General features: G+C 43.8%; 1 protein-coding gene across 2 annotated transcripts in view; it reads left to right on the top strand.

Annotated features, from left to right (window-relative positions):
- The window catches only part of KLHL3 (kelch like family member 3), a 115,688-nt gene that overhangs the window by 25,944 nt on the left and 70,226 nt on the right, over positions 1-19,518 (top strand). For both annotated transcript variants that reach the window (XM_008014548.3, XM_008014546.3), the window contains exons 3-5: positions 56-162; positions 11,278-11,399; positions 17,283-17,445. In XM_008014548.3, the coding sequence (XP_008012739.1) occupies positions 56-162; positions 11,278-11,399; positions 17,283-17,445 (392 nt within the window). The remainder of the gene's footprint in view (positions 1-55; positions 163-11,277; positions 11,400-17,282; positions 17,446-19,518) is intronic.

A 19,518-nucleotide genomic window follows, 5' to 3' on the forward strand; every position in this document is an offset into this window, starting at 1 on the left:
TGAGGGTAGGTGTCCATGCTGTGACCCATCCTGTCCTCTCACTGGTGTCTTACAGTAAACAGCTGTTGTGTGACGTGATGATTGTGGCAGAAGATGTCGAGATAGAAGCCCACCGTGTGGTCCTGGCAGCCTGCAGCCCTTACTTCTGTGCAATGTTCACAGGTATGGTGAGTGGCCAACATTAACCCATGGTTATGGGGCTGCAGCCCCAATGGGAGAATGTTGGGGGTGTGACATGACGGGAGGGAGGAAAGAGAAAGCCCTTAGCCCACTATGAGGGGTTTCTCTATGCCAGATATTGTGCTTTGTGCCATGGAGGACTCGATGGAACCAAGTCCAGGCCAGTTGGGCATGTCACCCGTGTCCACCATGAGGAAAAAAGGTAGACTCACATAGTCCATTATTTCTCAAAACTCAGCCTGCACCATAATCACGTGGGGGAGATTGTTAACAATGTAGACTCCTGGGCTCATGGCCAGGCCTTCTGATCTCTCACTTTGCAGATGGAGGACACTGAGGCTGAGACAAGGGAAGAGACCTGTCCAAGGTCACAGTGAATGAGTGGGACTTGGCTTCCTGGCACCTGGCCCAGTGCTTTACCAGCTGGCCTACCTATTGTCCTTCCCTAGACCTTCATTCCAGACAGGGGCCCTGGGCCTCCTCTAGTCTTTACAGAGTGGAGGAGATTTGGAAAAATGATGATGGATTTTGAGAGGGATGAGAAATAGGTATAATCAATATCTGGCATTCAGTTTCAGCACCTTTGCCAACTTTCCAGGGTCCCTATTTACTGGGCATGCCCAATAGTCTTGTCCAAATATTTCCCATCTGTTAGTTCTGAGATTGAATTACCTGAAACCCATGGGCTAATCTTCCTGTCTATAGTTTCTCTCAGCACCTCCCCTGAACCAGGTACTTTCAGTGCTCTATAAATCACTGCTGACAGAAGGAGGCCATCTGGGCTTGGTGAGACCTCCAGACTGGGTCAGGTGTTCCTTCTACATACTTTCCAAGTGCCTGTGCCTGCTCTGAGTATGGCAACTGTCACCCTGCATAATTGTCTGTTTCCTGTGATCTATAATGCCCCTGCCCTGTATCTCATGTAACTGACTGCTTTCCATCCTGCAAATGTCTCCTCCTCAGGCAGGTCCCCTCTCACCACTCTGACCATAGTTCCACACCAGGCCTCTCTCTTTCCTATAACTTGACTTCATCTTTTCATAACATTTATCACCATCTGAAAATCATCTTGGTTTGTCGTTATGTGTTTTTTACCCGTCTCGCCTCACTAGAATATAAGCCCAATGAGGACAGGGACCTTGTTGGGCTTGTTTGTTACCATATACTGAGCACCTGGTACATGGCAGGACACAAATATTTTTTAAATGAGTGAATGAAGTGTCTCCTGCACCTTACTGTGAGCTTTGGGCACTTGGGGAACATGTCTTGTTATTGTTGAATCCTCCATGCCCACCACAGGAGGTAGTGAATAAGTGAATGTCTGAAGAATGAACACAAGCTTGCTAATGATGGGTGAGTGCAGGCATATTTTTGCTGAATGGGCTGTAACCCTTTTCCTAATATGGTACACAGCTGGGAAAGACTGGTTTTGTTGGGAGAGACTTGGCACTTGTGCATTGAGAGTTTGTCACATGTGTGTCCCCCTTGACTTGTCATGTGAAGGAGCTGGTCTCAACTTGGAGTCATGCCTCTGCTAAGTGGACCAAGCTACTCTTACCTTACTTTCATCCATGAGCCAGGAATTTCACACTGTAGCCTGGAAAACTAGCTAAGTTCAGTATCTGGAAATTTTGAGCTGCATTCCCTTTTGAGTTGTCTTAAACCCTAGTTGCAAGGCCTTTATTTCCTTTTTTCCCCCTTTCCTTCATCCATCTATATTTTAAAATAGTTCATCTTGTCTGTAGAAGTTATTTAGCTATAACTTCAATAAATACCTCTGCCAGTTATTCTTTGTGTGTAGGGTTTGGAAAGTTCAGTGTTGAGAGAGGAATCTGTTTGGAATTGCAATGAATTGTCATGCTGGCTCCACTTTTTGCTGATGAACTTACCTCTGAAGTAGCAGAAGTGTCATAGCAAAACCAAAGTGATTTTACAAATTGGAAGAAAAAGTGCTTCTGGGGCATTCTTAGATTCTAGGAATTGAAGGGATGGGAGAATCAAGAGAAGAAAGCAGTGTAATGCAATGCCCAGCCCAAGCCTTCCATTAAACCTGGTTACCAACCATCCATTCACCCATCCATCCAAATACTGTTCACATGTGTTTATTACAGATAAAAATCAGAAACTGTGGGCAAGCAAAAAGTAAAAAATTATGTGTACTACAACATCTAGGTAAGAATATGGTTTACGTCTTTTTAGATTTTATATTTATAAATATATACATATATAAAATATATATTTTAACAAATAAGTGCATTTAATGTGTACAGTAGAATAGTCTTTTTTTTTTTTTTTTTTTGAGACAGAGTCTTGCTCTTTTGCTCAGGCTGGAGTATAGTGGTGCAATCTCAACTCACTGCCACCTCCGCCTCCTGGGTTCAAGTGATTCTTGTGCCTCAGCCTCCTGAGTAGCTGGGACTACAGGTGTGTGCCACCATGCCTGGCTAATTTTTGTATTTTTAGTAAAGAGTGCGTTTCGCCATGTTGCAAAGCAGTCTTGAACTGCTGGCCTCAAGTGATCCACCTGCTTCGGCTCCCAAAGTGCTGGGATTGCAGGCGTGAGCCTCTGCTCTCAGCCGAAATAGCCTTTTTCGATGTATGTATTTTTTTTTTTTTTAAATTACTATTCATCTTCCTGGAATGTTCTGTCCTCCGTCTCTTGGCCTGGCTGACTCCCATTCATCCTTCATTACTGCTTAAGCATCACTTCCTCAGGAAGGCCTTCTATGACCTCTCTGGCTTAGGTTAAATTCCTTTGCTACTTACTCCCATGGTACTTTATGCTTCTCTTTAGTATTACTACTGATCTTATTACTTCCTCAATATTTGATTTCCCTGGCCAATCATAAGCTTTATGAGGGTAAGAACTATAACTTTAAAATTCACCACCACATCTCTGCTACCTAGCATGGTCTTCCATCTAGCAGGTGCTCAATAAAAATTTCTTTAATTGAGCTTAGCAATATATAATGAATATCTTTCCATGTCAATGAAATTGCAGTTACAACCTAATTTTAATGCCTTCATAAGATTCCATTATATGTACTCTAATTGAAAATTCATTTCCTTCTTTGTTGGAAATTATAGTTTTATATAATATTTTATTATTATAAATAATGTTATAATGGGCATCCTTGCATCTTAGTCTTTATTTACATTCCTGATTATTTTACTAGAATAGATTGCTAAAACAAGAAGTACTTGGTTAAAAGGTATGCACACTTTGAAGACTTTTGAGACATGTGCCGCATTGATCTAAAGAACAGCTGTATCAGCTTATACTCCCATCAGTAATATATCTAAGATTTATATATTTTAAGGCTCCTTGGCTTTGCCTAAACCTTGGTAAGTGGGTACTAAAAAACTCCAGTAACACTGCAAAATTTTGTTCTAATTATCTGGTTCAACTTCAAAACGTGTAAAATGCATCGTGTCCTGGGGGTAAGAGGCTAACTCTCGTTAGGTCCATTTCTATCAGTATGTTTAAAGCCAAAAGGAAAGTAAAATACACATGGCTTTCTTCTGACTTGAGTTGTGTGATTACGGTCTTTTACTCAAGCTTAAATGTTTTTATATTTTTGTCCTCTGAGTTCATGTTGCCCAAATGTCCTGAGGTGGTTCCAAATACCAATCCCACACTTCTTGACCATTGTCCTTTGCACAATAACTTGGAATAAATGTGAAACTGAGGTCTGAGTGCCCATCAGAGAGTGTCCCAATCCAACCATTCTATGAGAAGATCTGGGGTGAGCAGTCAACCTATTTGCCCTTTACTGCTTTCAGCATAACTTGAGTGGGGCGGCCAGTAGTGCTGTGTTCTGCCCATCTTTTTCCTATAAAGATGAAATACTTAAGACTCATTCCCCATCCTCCCCATCTGGCACCTCCATCCCAAGGGAAGCAATTTTCCCAAAATCTCCTCATCAGTGTTTCTCTCTTTTTATCATGCCCTTTACCATGGCTTCTGTGTACTGTAGTATTTGTTACTCCATATGGGTCCCTGACCTACATGTCATCCAGATACAGCCCCCATTTTATAGTGTTAAAGAAACTGAGGTCTACAGAATATATGCGCCCAGGGTCTTATGCCCATAATCATGGCTAAAAGACACTTGGGCTTCCATCGCAAATGAAGCCCTGGGAGTGATCTGTCCCACTCATCTGGTCATATTGTACTGTATGTAGTGGCTGATTTAGATTGCTTTTTAAAGAGGAGTTACTGTCCAGTTTTTATTAGATTTAGGCTGATGTTTGACTGGTATCTTTGAATATATGGTAAGCAGAAATAGAGAGGAGAGTTCAGGAATATGCTGGGGGTGAGAGACAAGGGGCTTAGACTTGGAGTAGGCATGAATTGTCCACAAGGCAGAACCATGAGGGCCTGGCTGTCTTACTCACTTCCCAGGCATGAAGTTCCTTCCATAGAACTGTTTTTTCACCCTTGCTGCCAGCCAGACTCTACCAGGCCCTGGCCTGTGGCCCGTGTCTGTGTTCCGGGTGTTTGTGTGGTGTATTGATGCCTTTGAAGAGCTCTGCATAACATGCAGCTCAGCAAAACTGAATACAAGGCAATGGACAATGAGAGAAGGAGAACTAGGGAATAGAATTCTTTTCTTAGACAAAGTGGACCTTCAGAGAGGTTGCAGAGTAATAGTGATAGTAGATAGCATCTGGTTTATGAGAGTTTTGCCTCTGAGGAGTCAGGGATTAGGTAGAATAGTTCAGAGAAAAAGGGATGGAGGTGTGAAAGGCTGCCTGGGATCAAGAAGCAATGGCCTCACCTTCCATGTGACTATCTTCTAGAGTTAGTCACTTTTGGTCTAAGTGACAGTGACATAGGGCTTCTTCTTCCTGTCCCTATCATACCACAATAAAGTCAGGCATCTTTTTCTGGCTCAGGAGATGAAGATTTGAGGGTGAGGGAGCCAGCGGTCCTGTCTAATAATGTTACCCTTGATGCAGAAATGGCAAGTTTTTTGAGCAGGAATTTGGCTTGTGGTTCAACAGAGGATGGTGTGGTGGTCAGGAATAGAGACTGCTATTCACTCCCAGTGGTTTCTCCATTAAGGTGCAACTGGTTTGACTGAGATGGTCTGAAGTAGACTTGTTTGGGTTTAGAGTAGCTCAGCCTTAAAATTGAGACCATCGTTGGAAATAAACTATTGGTAAGGAATATTTTATGAATGTTCATAGAAGAGGTTTGGAGTTGGTGATGTGGAGAGGCCTCTTTACTAAAGATTAAACACAAGTGTAATGCCACCTTGCACTGGGAAATGGTGTGGTATCTTGGAAAGGGCTTTGGAGTAATAATGACCTGTATTGCAATCTTAACTGCACAGGTGTGTGGAGAATTCACTTTCCTCTCTGATCCTCAGCTTTCTTATTGAAGAGACTGGAATAATAACAATAACTAGGGAACAAATATAGGTAATGGGTATAAGGCACTCAGCACTGCGTACTTAATAAAGACTACTTTTATTATTGTAGAGTATGTCATAGTTTTAAAAATTATTGTGGATGTCGGGGGTGGAGGTAAAAGGGTTGATTTTTTTTTTTTTGTAGTCACTATGTAATGACACAGAGGCATTTTTTTCCTGACTTTGTGCTTCCTGTGCTTCTAGTTGAGCAGAAATATATTTCCAGGTGGAGGAGGGATGAGATTCCAGGGAGGGTGGTTGAGGAAGCGGTGTCTATCACTGCGGTTCTGCTGGATCCTGCTGTCCCACCTTTCACAATCTCATTGTCTCCTTTGATTCTCACATAGCCTTGGGATAAAGGCAGAACAGAGAATGTCTTTATTTCACAGGTGATATAGGGTAACCTGTGGTTCAACAGAGGACTGTGTGGCACCCAGGAATACAGACTGCTATTCACTCCCAATATGACATAAGGATCTGTGAACTAAGGACGTTCCCTGATCTGCAGTCAAATGGCCCAGACCACTCACCTGCAGCAGGGTTGGCCAGGATTGAAGGAGATGGCAGAGCATCTCTTTCTCTCTTGTGAGGTTAATGTCTTTGGCCTTAGAGCTCAGCTCTAGCCAAATGGGTTGGCAGCCCAGATTTTAGGACTTGGATGAGGGTTGGAGGGAAGAAATTCAATAACCATCTTAGTGCCCATGAAGAATCATTGTGCAAAGGATAAGGATTTTCCTGTTTTCTCTCTACCCAGAACATGAGACTAAATTACAGTACTAATTCAAGTTAGGAGCAAGAAGGTATTCTGTGGCATAAGGACCCTTGAATACCCTCTTTTCTTGTTTTTAAGGACATATAACTATGTAGAGGTGGTCGGTGGTTTAGCTGTGGTGTTCTTCAGAGAGACCTGCCAACCAATCTATTACATTTTCATTCTCAAGACTTTATTTACTTAATAATAGGGTTGCTTTTATACCAATGACCTGGAAGATGAGCTAGTGATTTTTCTAGACATCTTGAGTCTTCTGTGATAATGAAAGATTTTCCTTTCACTCCTCCAGTCCATCCTTCTCCCTCTTGCTCTTCTTTGGCAGTCTTCCACCTAAAAATATCTCAGCTGTGCACATAGTGTGCTTGTTAGGATCTAGAATGAAGACTTGGATGCTTTTACCTAATAGGCTTCTGGGATTGCGTGCTCTTCTGGGCCCTCTGTGGTTCTCAGAGGCTGCTAAGTGCAAGGCCGTAACGGTCTAAGTATTTAAAGAAGTTCAAGACACAGTCAGGCCAACATCATCTTTTACCTGATATTCTGCAGCAGTCTTCTAATTGGCCAGTCTGCCACCTGTTTTGTTTTCCCATTCCCCACCCATTCTCCACACTGTGGCTACAGTGATTTTCCCAATATTAAAATCTGATGTATCCCTTACCTGCTTAAAATCTATCAGGGGCTCCCTGTTGCCCTTAGGAGGGGTCTAAATTCCTTAGCATGGCCTGTAGGTCCCTCAAATGGTCCAGCTCCTGCTTTCATCTATAGCCCCGTCTCATCATTCTTCCCTAACGTGCTCCAGCCAGACTGAACTTGTTATGGTTCCCAGACAGATCACACCCTTTGTTACCTCCAGACCTTTGTATATACTATACAAAGTTTATGTCTGGGATACTCTTTTCTCATTCTCACTTCTCTTCTGAATAACTATGACTCCTCCAGATCAGTGGCTCTTAACCATTATGCATCAATCTGATGAAAACAATGGACTTTATCTCTGGAAGAGCAAACCTGTGCTCTTGTGTGCTCATCATTTTGCATGCAGCTTTAGGGTGCAGGAATCCCTGGCTTAAGGACCTTTAAAGCTAAGTCCCCATTTCTAACATTTGACACCTTTTGCATGTGTTGGTTTTCTTGTCTCTCTCTCCACCAGACTGAGCTCCATGAGGGCAGGGCTGTGACTTGTTAACCACTGTATTATCTGGGCCTAGCACAGTGCTTGACACATGAGGACACATCTGATACATGTTTGCTGAATTGAATAAATGAACAAATATCTGCCCCTGAGAGAATCATGTTGTCTTTGGAGAAACAGGACATGCATATTGGCAGATGGTGAGCAGAAGGTGGAAAGGGTAAAAAGATGTGCAGCTGACCGACATTCTCTGTAAGTTCAGAGTCTGAGGTGGCTGTCTGGGCCTCTTGGGAAGAGCTAGCAGAAGAGAGCACTTGGACTGACCACAAACATGGAAGGACTTACAGGGCTCATCTTCTGTTTTCTGGAAATACTTTGTCAAACTATTAGGGATGAGTGAAGGAGCAAGAATGACCAAGTCCTTAATGGTTTTCCCCCTCCAGAATTACTGAAGCCCATGAAATTATGATATGTCAAGAGAGCCTCCCTTCTTCTTCTTCTTCTTTTTTTTTTTTCCTACTCCAATAACTACTTTTTAAGTGCTTCTTTTATGCCAAGCACTTTGTTATGTGTTGAGGATAAGCCGCTTGGTTCTTGCTAGATATTAAGTACTAACTTGTCCTCAGAATTAAGATCAAGGCCTTGAGTTTGGGAATACTTTTATTAAGGTTATTAGTTAGGGTGAGATTTTATTGAGGGATGTATTAGAAATGACACAGGGTCTAGATTAGGCAAAAGTTCAAATCTCAGTCCTGCCTCTTAGTATCTATGTGTAAATCCCTTTTGAAATGCCATTTTTGGCCAGATGCGGTGGCTCACGCCTATAATCCCAGCACTTTGGGAGTCTGAGGCGGGTGGGTCATCTGGGGTTGGGAGTTCGAGACCAGCCTGACCAACATGGAGAAACTCCGTCTCTACTTAAAAAAAAAAAAAAAAAAAAATTACAAATTAGCCAGGTGTGGTGGTGCATGCCTGTAATCCCAGCTACTTGGGAGGCTGAGGCAGGAGAATCACTTGAACCCGGGAGGCAGAGGTTGCGGTGAGCTGAGATTGTGCCGTTGCACTCCAGCCTGGGCAACAAGAGCAAAACTCCATCTCGAAAAAAAAAAGAAATGCCAGTTTTATAATTTGTAAAATGGAAGTAATACTGTCTACCTCCTGGACTTGTTTCAAGGGTTAAATGAAATAATGTGGGTCAGATACACATTAGTGTACCTTAGCAGAAGGTCAGGTATACAGTAGTGACTATTACTATGAGTATTTTTAGGGCCCATTTAAACTAAAGTCTTAGTTTGGTGTAGTCATTTTTGCTGGTTCATAAAAGATAATAAGATTGGATTCTACAAGCTTTCTCAGAAAATAAGTGGTGTGTTTGAGCCCTTAGTTTTTCTTTCACATCGTTTGTTTCTTGCTTGTTTAAGTTTTAAGTACTTAATATAGAAAATTAGAAATTTGAGAGTCATGTAAAGGAGCAAGGAAAAGTCTCCTAAAGACCTACTGTCTAGAAAACTGTGTCTTAAACTTTTCTGAATCATAGACACCTGTAAGAATCTGATAAAAATGACCTGTCATCCCCCTAGAGAAAGTGAACTTTTGCATATATAGAAACATATTTTCTTACAATTCCAGGAGTTTCCATTTATTTACCCCAAAGTTACAAAACCCTAACCTGACTTTCAACCACCAATTCCACAGGCAGAGAACAGTCAGCCCAGGCTCTGATTTACACTGCTGTGAGGGCTTCTGAATCCCTTGGTTCTTACAGTCCGGCTGCTCTATTTTTTTAGTCTTATTTTTTGAGGGCTAACTCCTTAAAAAAAGAATTGGCTATCTTTGATTATCTTTTGCAGTATAATTACCAACTGGACCCTCATCAATGAACTTTTTAATAGTTTAACTTCTGATTTCCTTGTGTATGCATGTTTTTGTTTGTGTGTCTCAATAAACTCAAGAGAGAGATTGTGGAGCCTGTCTTATGGGTGGAGGAGGAATATACTATTTTTCCCTGTTTTTCTTTACCTGTTCGTTCTGCCCCAGGGCACTGTGCTGAGGCCTTTCACGGGCTTCCACTGGCAGTCAGAGAAGAGAGACCAGCGTGGAGGGTCTCAGGTCCACCTGATCTGGCAGTTAAGGGAGCAGGCAGGGTTTGGAATGTCTCCCCCGTTACTTTCCTCTCCGTTCCAGAGTCATTCAGCTCTAGAACTGTGTCAGGATGGGACTCTGGATTGGTGGAGGAATCATGTGCAGTCCGTGCAGCTTGGAGGTGGGTGTCTGCAGCCCACATGCTGTACTGTACTTTATTTTCTTGGCTCTGGTGTATGAATTCCACAGAGAGAAAACAACCACCCAGGCTCTGTTTTCACACTCACATTAAGACTTCTGGATCTCTTGTTTCTTGCAGTCAGGTTGCCCTTTATTTCAGTCTACAAAGACATGTGTTGCCTGTCTTTCCTGAAATCAGCAGCCCTTGTTGAATGGACCTGGCTTTAGATAAACCCGTGTGTTGTATATAGAGTGCAGGCTGAAGGCAAGGGGCCTCAGGACTGTGGAAATGTGGTGCTGCTATTGCCGTTATTTACAGCCCTGCCTTCTTTCTTTCTTGGATTATTATCAGGGCCTCCAGCTGTTCTCCCTGCATGTAATCTAGCTTCTACCCTGCATCCAAAATTTCATTCAAAAATGCCCATCTGTTGATGTCATTTCCCCGTTGAAAACTTCTCAGTGGTGCTACACCTGGGATAAAGTCCCAGATTGTTTACGTGACTTACAGGGCTTGTCAGGTCCTGGCCCTATCTACCTCTCCAGCTTCCTTCTTCTTACTGTTACTCCATGTACCAGCCACACCAACCTCTTGCCATTTTACCAAAATTTATTCTTTTGGTACTTTCCTTTCTTTGCACGAATGGATTCCAGATTCAGCTCATCCTTCCTCACCTTTGCTGCCTGTAGAACTCTTCCTCATCCTCTAATGCCTCACTCAAATGTGACCTCTTAATAGGATGCCTGACTGGAGTTCCCAGGAGAGATTTGTTGCTCCCTCCTCTGTGTTCTTGGGATTTAGTATAGCATGGTGGTTACAAGTATGGACTCTAGAGTCAGACTTCCTGGGTTTCCACCCAACTTGGCCTTTCCTAGGTGTGTGACTGTGGGCAAAATGAATTACCTACCCTCCTGTGCTCAGTTTCTTCATCTGTAAAATGGTGATAATAGTAATAAACCTCATAGGTTGTTGCGAGGATTAAAATACTTTAAAGTCCTTAACACAGTGTATGGCCATAGTTAGCTCTCAGGAAATGTTACTTATTGTTGTTGTTATCACAATATTTTGTGTATAACTCTATCTACTAAGCTGTTGTCACCTCTGTTTATAAACACGTTTATATATCTGCCTTACTTGTGTTCCTTAAGGACAGGCCTAGACTTGGGTTCCTTAAGGACAGGTGCATATCTTGTTCACTTTGTCTGGCCTTGTATATGGAAGTTTACAGTAAATGTTGGTTAAATGAGTGATTGCACACAGATTTTCCTTCAAAATGGAAGTGGGCAATAGATAGAGTAAGGAATACTTAAGGCTAGGTTTGTAGGTGATCACACATCCGAAGTTGATGTGACTTTGATATTACCTGGTTTATCCTCTTCTGTGCCTGAATCCCTTCTGCTGCCTCCTGGAGCCCAGGTAGTGCTTTTATGTTTCCAAGACAGGGCAGGAAGCCATGTGGAAGGTAAACATATCCCAGGCACCACATTTATGACCTTTTTGTTTTTGTTGTAAACTCTAGGTGACATGTCTGAGAGTAAAGCCAAAAAGATAGAAATCAAGGACGTGGATGGGCAGACACTGAGTAAGCTGATTGACTACATCTATACTGCTGAAATCGAGGTGACCGAAGAGAATGTCCAGGTAAACTCAGGCTCACTAATAGCTCAGTGTATTGCACACTCAGGACCCACCGTTTTACAGTGTTATTTTATTTAACCTTCACAACAATTCAGTTGGTTACTGAAGAGGAAACTAAAGCTCCAGGGAGGTCAGGTGACCTGCCCTGGGCCACATGGCCAGGAGGTGGGCCAACTGGTCCTCAAACTCATGCCTTCCTGGCTTGGGCACCCATGCTCCTAGCCACTAGGCCATGATATCCCTGAATGAGCCTGGACCCTGGGAGTAGAAAGTCTTTAACTCATGTCTGTTCAAAATCTTGTGAAGGAAAAGCTGGGAGCTTGGGTGACTTCTCTTCTCCCCAGGTCATCATCTCATCTCAGAATTCAAACAGCTCAATAACTTTTGGGTACGAACAGTAAATGCAAAGTAATTTGGTATACAATGAGTAGAGGGGAGGTAATAGAATTCTATAATTGGGACCAGCTCTCTTTGCTCTTTTCATCATGTATTTATTTAATAACTTTTTTTTTCCTGTAAAATACAAAGTGTTTCCAAATTTGGATAATTAGAAGATATTCTACTCTGGATCCTTATTGCCTGGTTAGGATTAAGAGGTACATAAAGCAAGGTATTGTGTGGACATAATGTTCACTGTTTGGAGGTCCTGAGTCCAGAAGCTTCTGTCTTATGAGGTTGGGTTATGTCACCCTCCCAGCATATGGATGCTTTCACCAAACTGAAAATTCTCTGAACTTCATTGTTTAGGGACTTTTAACCTCTTCACTTTAAACTGTGGTTAGGTCAAGGGTGATGTTGGAGAAAAAACAGAAAAGATTGGGAAGGGGCTGGGCATGGTGGCTCACACCTATAATCCCAGCGCTTTGGGAAGCTGAGGCAGGCAGATCACCTGAGGTCAGGACTTTGAAACTAGCCTGGCCAACATGGTGAAACCCCATCTCTACTGAAAATACAAAAACTAGCCAGGCGTGGTGGCAGGTACCTGTAATTCCAGCTACTTGGGAGGCTGAGGCAGGAGAATCACTTGAACCTGGGAGGCGGAGGTTGCAGTGAGCCAAGATTGCACCACTGCACTCTAACCTGGGTGACAGAGCGAGACTCTGTCTCTGGAGAAAAAAAAAACAAAAAAAAGATTGGGAAGAAGAGAGTTTGGATCAAAATGTGGATTCTTCTCCATGCTGTTATGTATCTGCTGAGGCAGTTGCTCACAGGTTGTCTGTGAAGACAGGAGGTATTGAGGATTTGGTGCACTGAGGAGATGAGCATGGAGGCACTGGGGCCCTCCTGAAAGCCTTAGAAACAAGGGTCAGAGATCTGGGACTTGGTTAAATGGCTGAGAGCTATACCCCGAGTCGCTTCCCAGCCACACGTACCTTGGAGAGACCCTGAGTTCCCCTTCCATGGTGGAGGTACCAGCAGTCATAACTGACTTACTTTTATAAGCAAGCATATGCCCATCAATTCACATGCATTATTCCATTCAATTTTTATAATCACCCATTGGACCATAGCAATATGATCCCTCCTTTACAGCTGAAGAAACTGGTGCTCAAAGGGGTTAAATAACCTGCCATGGTCACACAGAGAGTAAGTGGTAGAGTTGGGAGCTGAAGCCAGTACCCGCTGACTCACTGTGCTCTGTGGCTATGATGAATTCTAGTTTCTCATTAAATGAATGATCAGAACCTTGACTTTGGCTCATAATGATTTACAATAATAAAAACTAACATCAACTGAGCACTTCCTATGTACCAAACACTGTGTTAACTGCTTTCAATTTTTCTCATTTGATCCTCATAACAAACCTTATTGTCCTCATTTTATTTTTGAGGAGACAGAGGCATTGAGAGGTTAAGTAATTTGTCCTCAGTTGCATGGCTGGTAAGTGGAGAAGTCAAACTTCAAAATGACACTTAATCACAGTGCTGTTCTGTCAGCTTCCCTGTTCATCTATATACCCCCCACCCCTTTTCCTTTCTTTCTTTATGTGGCACTGATTCTGTGCCAGACCCACTGTGTGGTTGGGGCAGAGACCCTGGGTGGCCCCAAAACCTGGGCTCCCTGGCTGGTGCCCTCCCTCTGTGCATGGCCCTGCCTCCCTGCAATTCCAGGAGAAGGTGCTTTCTGAGGCAGGGCATTTCCTTTTGTTTTTACTAAAGGAAGCAAACTCTGTGGCAGGATATCCTCTGCTATGTTTTCATGTTATCTGAGGGAGAAAAAAAAACAAAACGGGGCCTGCACATGAAAAATGGAGGGGAAGCCATTGCAAGCTGAAGGGTAACCTGTAAACTCTTTGCCGGGGGCCATTTCAGGGCCTGTTTTCCAAGAACTGTAATGCTGAGGTGGCAAAAGGCAAGCTAGAAGATTTTTGACTTAGGGTAATCTTCCATCCTGATGGGTGGTTTTGGCCAACTACTCCTCTGATCTCAGCCTCCTCCCTCCAGGGACCAGGCGGTACTGCCTTAGTGATTCTATGAGGATGGTCTTGCTTCAGAGCTGAGGACCCACGCTTGGCCTCTTGTTCATAGTCTTGTCACTGCTGCTGCTTTGAAGGAGTAGAGTTTTAGGCAAGATAAAAGGAAGTCCTCTCAAAGTCCTGTTGATGTGAGGAGCGGGAACTGAAGACAGTCATTTCATGGATGTGTTGCTCTTTTTTCTTTCAGAGCCTCCGGGAATGTGTTTTGTACTTGTGGCTAGATCCCAGAACCCCATTGGATGGGGCCCTAATTTATCCCTGAGACTGAGTCTGAGCAGTGATACATCTTCCAGCCTCCAAGCCTTCCCTTCAGTATTCTGATTTCCTTGACTTTTTTTTCCATACCTTTCTGTATGAAGCAAGTAGAAGGAAGAAAAGGGCCTTTGACTCTAAGCTATTCTCATAGTCAAAGAGAGGGAAAGAGCAATTAGAGAAACCAGAAGCCTAATTCATTTTAGGAAGTCAGTTTGGGAAGGCTTTTGGGTAGGAGAGGACTCAAACAGGGTAAGGGGTGTGGAGTGGTAGAAAACCTTATAGTTTTTGCCTACTAAGTAGGTATTGTGAACAGTAGGGAAGTTGAAAGCTATGTGGATAGCTCTATCCAGGGAGGTTTTAAAAATTGAAATTGTAACCTAAGGAGTATATTCAGGAAATATTTATTATTTCATTTCTCTGGCTGGTTGTCATGAGCTTGAGAATTTAAGCACCACACTGTGCTGCTGTCTCCTTGGAAGAGGGGAAGGGGGAAGGGACTGTGTGTCGCTGGCATGATCTTGTGTATGTGTATAGGGTGGGGGAGCTCACTGGAATGCAGTCTGGGGGCAGATTGGACTCTCAGAAATTCTCTTGGGTGGTGGGTGATAGGGAGAGGGTTGCTGTTGAATTCCTGCCTCTTCTCACATCTGGCTCTTTTGGAGTTTACCACACCTCTGAGTAGGGTGTGTGCTGGCCAACATTTGATGGCTTCCTCTCCCTCCAGGGCTTCTTAGGGTCACTGGTTAGAGTTACTTCTCCCTAGGATGAACACCTATCCTAGTTTGCCCAGAAGTGAGAGGCCTTCTGGAATGGGGACTTTCAGCGGTAAAAATGGCGAAGTCCCAGGTAAATCAGCATGATTGGTCAACCTATGGCCTTAACTCCAGTCTTAACTCTAGCTGATACTGGCCAGGGGGCGTCATGGAGGTCATTTGGAGACTGGGGGCAGAACTTTTTATTCCTGGTGTGCATTCAGCAAGAATGGTTAATGGATCTCCATTTGACTAGCAGGCAGAGACTAATCTGGTCCTGGAATCTGTTCGGCCAGGCTGAGCAAGCTCACAGGTTAATTGAGTTTCCCAGTTTATGTCTGCTTAGTGGGGATGGTGGCTGCTTAGTGGGGATGGTGGCTGCTTAGTTGGGAGAGAGTTCAGGTGGTTAGATTAGATTTGGATCCTACCTGTGTTCATTTATAGTCCAAAACTTTCAGAAGAGGGTGATTTTATCTTTTTCTTTCTCAGGAATGTATTAGTGGTTCAGAAAATATCACAGACATGGTGTTAATTTACTGTTTTCCTGCTGGAGATATAGGATAGTGGAAGAGAGGGTGGAGGAAGGGAAAAGGAGCACATTTTCTAGAACTCAGCTGTCGTGAGGGAGAAGTGTAAACCTGTGGGTAGGAGCAGCTTTCCTTGTTAAGCGTAGGCATTTGGCTCAGGAGTTCGAGCACTGATAGTGGAGGCTCTTGGTGGTTATTGTCTGTGGGCAGGGATAATGAAGGGTGACCGACTGTCCCACTTTTAGCCCTGAAAGTCCTGGGAAACCCCCCAGTCCTGGAAAAACTAGGACTGCTGGTAACCCCAGTGGAGGGACAAAGCCCCCAAATGGGCAGTGGGGCAGAGTTTTTGGCCTGAGTACATAAAAGTGATGAGAGTCAGAGCTGAGGACTCAGAGCTGTCTTGGGAGAAAGTCAGAGTCCAGAATTTAAATCACTTAAAAAAAAAAGAAGTCTTTTTTAAGTGTCCTGAATCAAGAAAACAAATACATCTGCAGCCCATATCTTCCTGGGCAAGCCCTTGTGGATGGGAACAGCTAGAGTGTAGCTGGCTCGGTCACTCTGTCTCAGAGCCAGGGCAGCAGCTAAGAGGAACGGACTGGGGCAAGGGGATTATTCTGGGGTGAAGTGGATGCCGGGGATCCCCAAGATAAGCAGCCTTAAATCAAGCTATTCTGCAGTGTGTTTTTTAAATAAATTTCTTTTTGGAAAATAATTCTCAGACTATCTGCTGCTTCCATAGGTGAAGGTCAGGGTAGCAGAGCTGAAGTGGGACAGGACTTTGGCCTTTTGTCCTGTATGTTTGACCTAGAGGCAGGCTTCAGCAGCTGAGGGGAAGTCCTAGGGAAACTTGACAGAGGTTGGCTGTCTGAGCACCCAGCGGGCCTGCTCAAGCCAGTCTTCCCTGACCCTTAGGAAAAACACATGCACATATACCTGAGCAAGAACTATTTCTGTCTTCCAGCATATAGTATAAGTAGTCATGTGTCCTGTGACCTTTTAAATGGAAACTTAGCCATCCTTTCTCTAAGAATGTACCCAAAGATGTTCTTTGCTTTGTATCTGTTCGATGGGAGAATGAAGTGTCGTTGCTTGAGTCCTGAGGGATTTGGGATGAATCTTGTTCCAGTAGACTCTAAGCTCCAGGAGAATAGAATCTGGTTTCTCTTGCTTACCCCTGAATCCCAGAGCCTAAACTAGTGCCTGGCACATAGATGTTTAGTAATTAATAATTCATTAAGTACCTTTCTGAATGAGGACAGTACACTGAAGGTTGTGGGGCAGTGGCTCTCAGATGTGGCTGTACATTAGAAGCACCTGGGGAGCTTTAAAAACCATCTTAATGTCCAGGCCACACTCCATACCTATTAAGTTAGATTCTTTTAGGGCAAGACCCAGGCATCAGTAGTTTTAAAACTCTTAAGGTAATTCCAGTTTGCAGCCCAGCATGAGAACCATTTTGTGTGTGTGTGTGTGTGTGTGTGTGTGTGTGTGTGTGTGTGTGGAGAGTTTTGTTACTCAGAGTGTGGTTTGTGGACCAGCAACTGCAAGCATCACTTGGGTTCTTATTAGAAATGCAGGCTTTCAGATCCCATCCTAGACCTAATGAGTTAGAATCTGTATTTTAATGAGATCCCCAGGGAATTAAAGACTGGGAAGCATGGCTGTAGGTATACAGAGAATCTGCTGGTATTTAGGGTCTGTGAAGTGCAGAGTAGTGGGAAATAAGGCTGGAAAGCAGGCTAGGAAGTTTGGACTTATTGGGCAGGCAGTGGAGAGCCATGAGAAGATCTTGAGCATGGAAGTGATATGATAGGAAAAAGGGGATGAGTCCCTGCCAGTAGGATCCAATGTCTGAGAATGTCACCTTCTCTTGCAGGTGCTGCTTCCAGCAGCCAGCTTGCTGCAGCTCATGGATGTTCGGCAGAACTGCTGTGACTTCCTGCAGTCTCAGTTGCATCCTACCAATTGCCTGGGCATCCGTGCGTTTGCAGATGTGCACACCTGCACTGACCTTCTGCAGCAGGCCAATGCCTACGCAGGTAAGGGGGAGCCGGACTGCTGCACCTCCTCCGAGTTTGTGGATCTAATCACCTGGTCTTCTGCAGACTCCTCAAAGATTATGAGAAGTGGTCTCTGCTGTGAAGCAGCTATGATTTAGGTAGGGATACAGGTGGAAAGATAATTAATGATAGGAGAGTTTAGCTCATTGCCAAGTGGAAAATTATTGATTGCCAAGGGGATGGTACAGACAGTAATTTTCACTAGAGTAGAGGAAGGAGATCCAAGAAGACTTGGGCGGTGGGGAGAGCAAACTGAGCTAGGTCTTTAGCTAGGTCTTGTTATTATTAAGAAAACTTTTGTTTTTTTCTGAGTGTTCTATGAACATTCTTTTAAAAGTCACGTACTGGCTGGGCGCGATGGCTCACGCCTGTAATCCCAGCACTTTGGGAGGCCGAGACAGGCGGATCACAAGGTCAGGAGATCGAGACTGTCCTGGCTAACATGGTGAAACCCCCATCTCTATTAAAAATACAAAAAAAAAAAAAATTAGCTGGGCGTGGTGGCAGGCACCTGTAGTCCCAGCTACTTGGGAGGCAGAGGCAGGAGAATGATGTGAACCCGGGAGGCGGAGCTTGCAGTGAGCCGAGACTGCGCCACTGCACTCCAGCCTGGGCTACAGAACGAGACTGTGTCTTAAAAAAAAAAAAAGAAAGAAGTCACGTACTATTGCAGGGCTTGTAATGATGAGGAGTGCCCTGCTCCACCTTTCCACACCAAGTCTTGTGCTCCAGAGCCACTCACTTTCAATCCTTAAGGAATTAAAATCCTGGTTCTGATCCAGCTAAAAGCTACTTCATCTACTACTCACCTCCATTTATCAAAATAATATGTATAACTGCTATTCTTTGATTTATTAGTTTTAGATATTATTTGTTGACTTCTCCAGAAGAATAAGATTGAGCTTTCGCAGACTTTCCCCTTATACACATGCAGCCATCCCCGTCTTTATTGTCCAAATATAATTTCCACAACTGAACTAAGTCATCTATTACAATTACAGTGTTTTTTAAATCAGAAAACTTTAATCAGAAGGGCAGTTAATAATTGTCTTTTTCTCTTGCATAGTGTATGGTTCTACCACTACTTCTTGTTAGAACAGTCCTCAATACATCAGATAATCTGTTGGTTCACTTATTTTTCTTGGAGACGTTCTCTGTGCTAGAGCTTGTCATTCTATTACTTTAATGGGTTTTGGGAGGGAGTAGAAATGAACATTTATATTCAGTCCACCATGTTTATTTAGCTAGCTGGAAAGAAATCTTCATTGCCACTTGTTCCAGCTTGAGGAAAGATGATGAATGACTAGGAAATAGGTCTGATCATTTAAATTGATAAATTCAGTCATGGCCACCTTCTTCCCTTGCAATAAAGCGCCTCCTTCTTCCCCCTGCTCAAGCACTGTCATGGCTGCTATTCTGTTCAGTGTCTCCTGTTCAGCTAGTGTCTGGAAATTAGCTGAGGACCTACTGGCTGCCCACCTGCCAACTAGCTACCTGTGCTGTGCTAGCCTCTTGGTCAACAAAGCAACAAGCATTTGCTCTATTCCTTGGCATGCTTTTTCTCTCTGATTAAGTCCCTGACCCCAGGAGCCTGCAGAGACTCTTATGTCTCCCTGCAGCCTGTTTCTGAAGGCACAAGCAAGTCTTCTTTCTGAAGACTTGTAAAGATAGTCTTTATATGATGATTTTTGTGAAGGACATTACCCAGTAGCCTCAATTCTGAGTCCTGCTGATTCTTTTTTTTTTTTTTTTTTTTTTTTTTTTTGAGACGGAGTCTCGCTCTGTCGTCCAGGCTGGAGTGCAGTGGCCGGATCTCAGCTCACTGCAAGCTCCGCCTCCCGGGTTCACGCCATTCTCCTGCCTCAGCCTCCCGAGTAGCTGGGACTACAGGCGCCCGCCACCTTGCCCGGCTAGCTTTTTTTTTTGTAGTTTTAGTAGAGACGGGGTTTCACCGTGTTAGCCAGGATGGTCTCGATCTTCTGACCTCGTGATCCGCCCGTCTCGGCCTCCCAAAGTGCTGGGATTACAGGCTTGAGCCACCGCGCCCGGCCC

The sequence above is a fragment of the Chlorocebus sabaeus genome, chromosome 23 (assembly GCF_047675955.1).
Source record: "Chlorocebus sabaeus isolate Y175 chromosome 23, mChlSab1.0.hap1, whole genome shotgun sequence".
In the NCBI taxonomy this organism is placed as follows: Eukaryota; Metazoa; Chordata; class Mammalia; order Primates; family Cercopithecidae; genus Chlorocebus; species Chlorocebus sabaeus.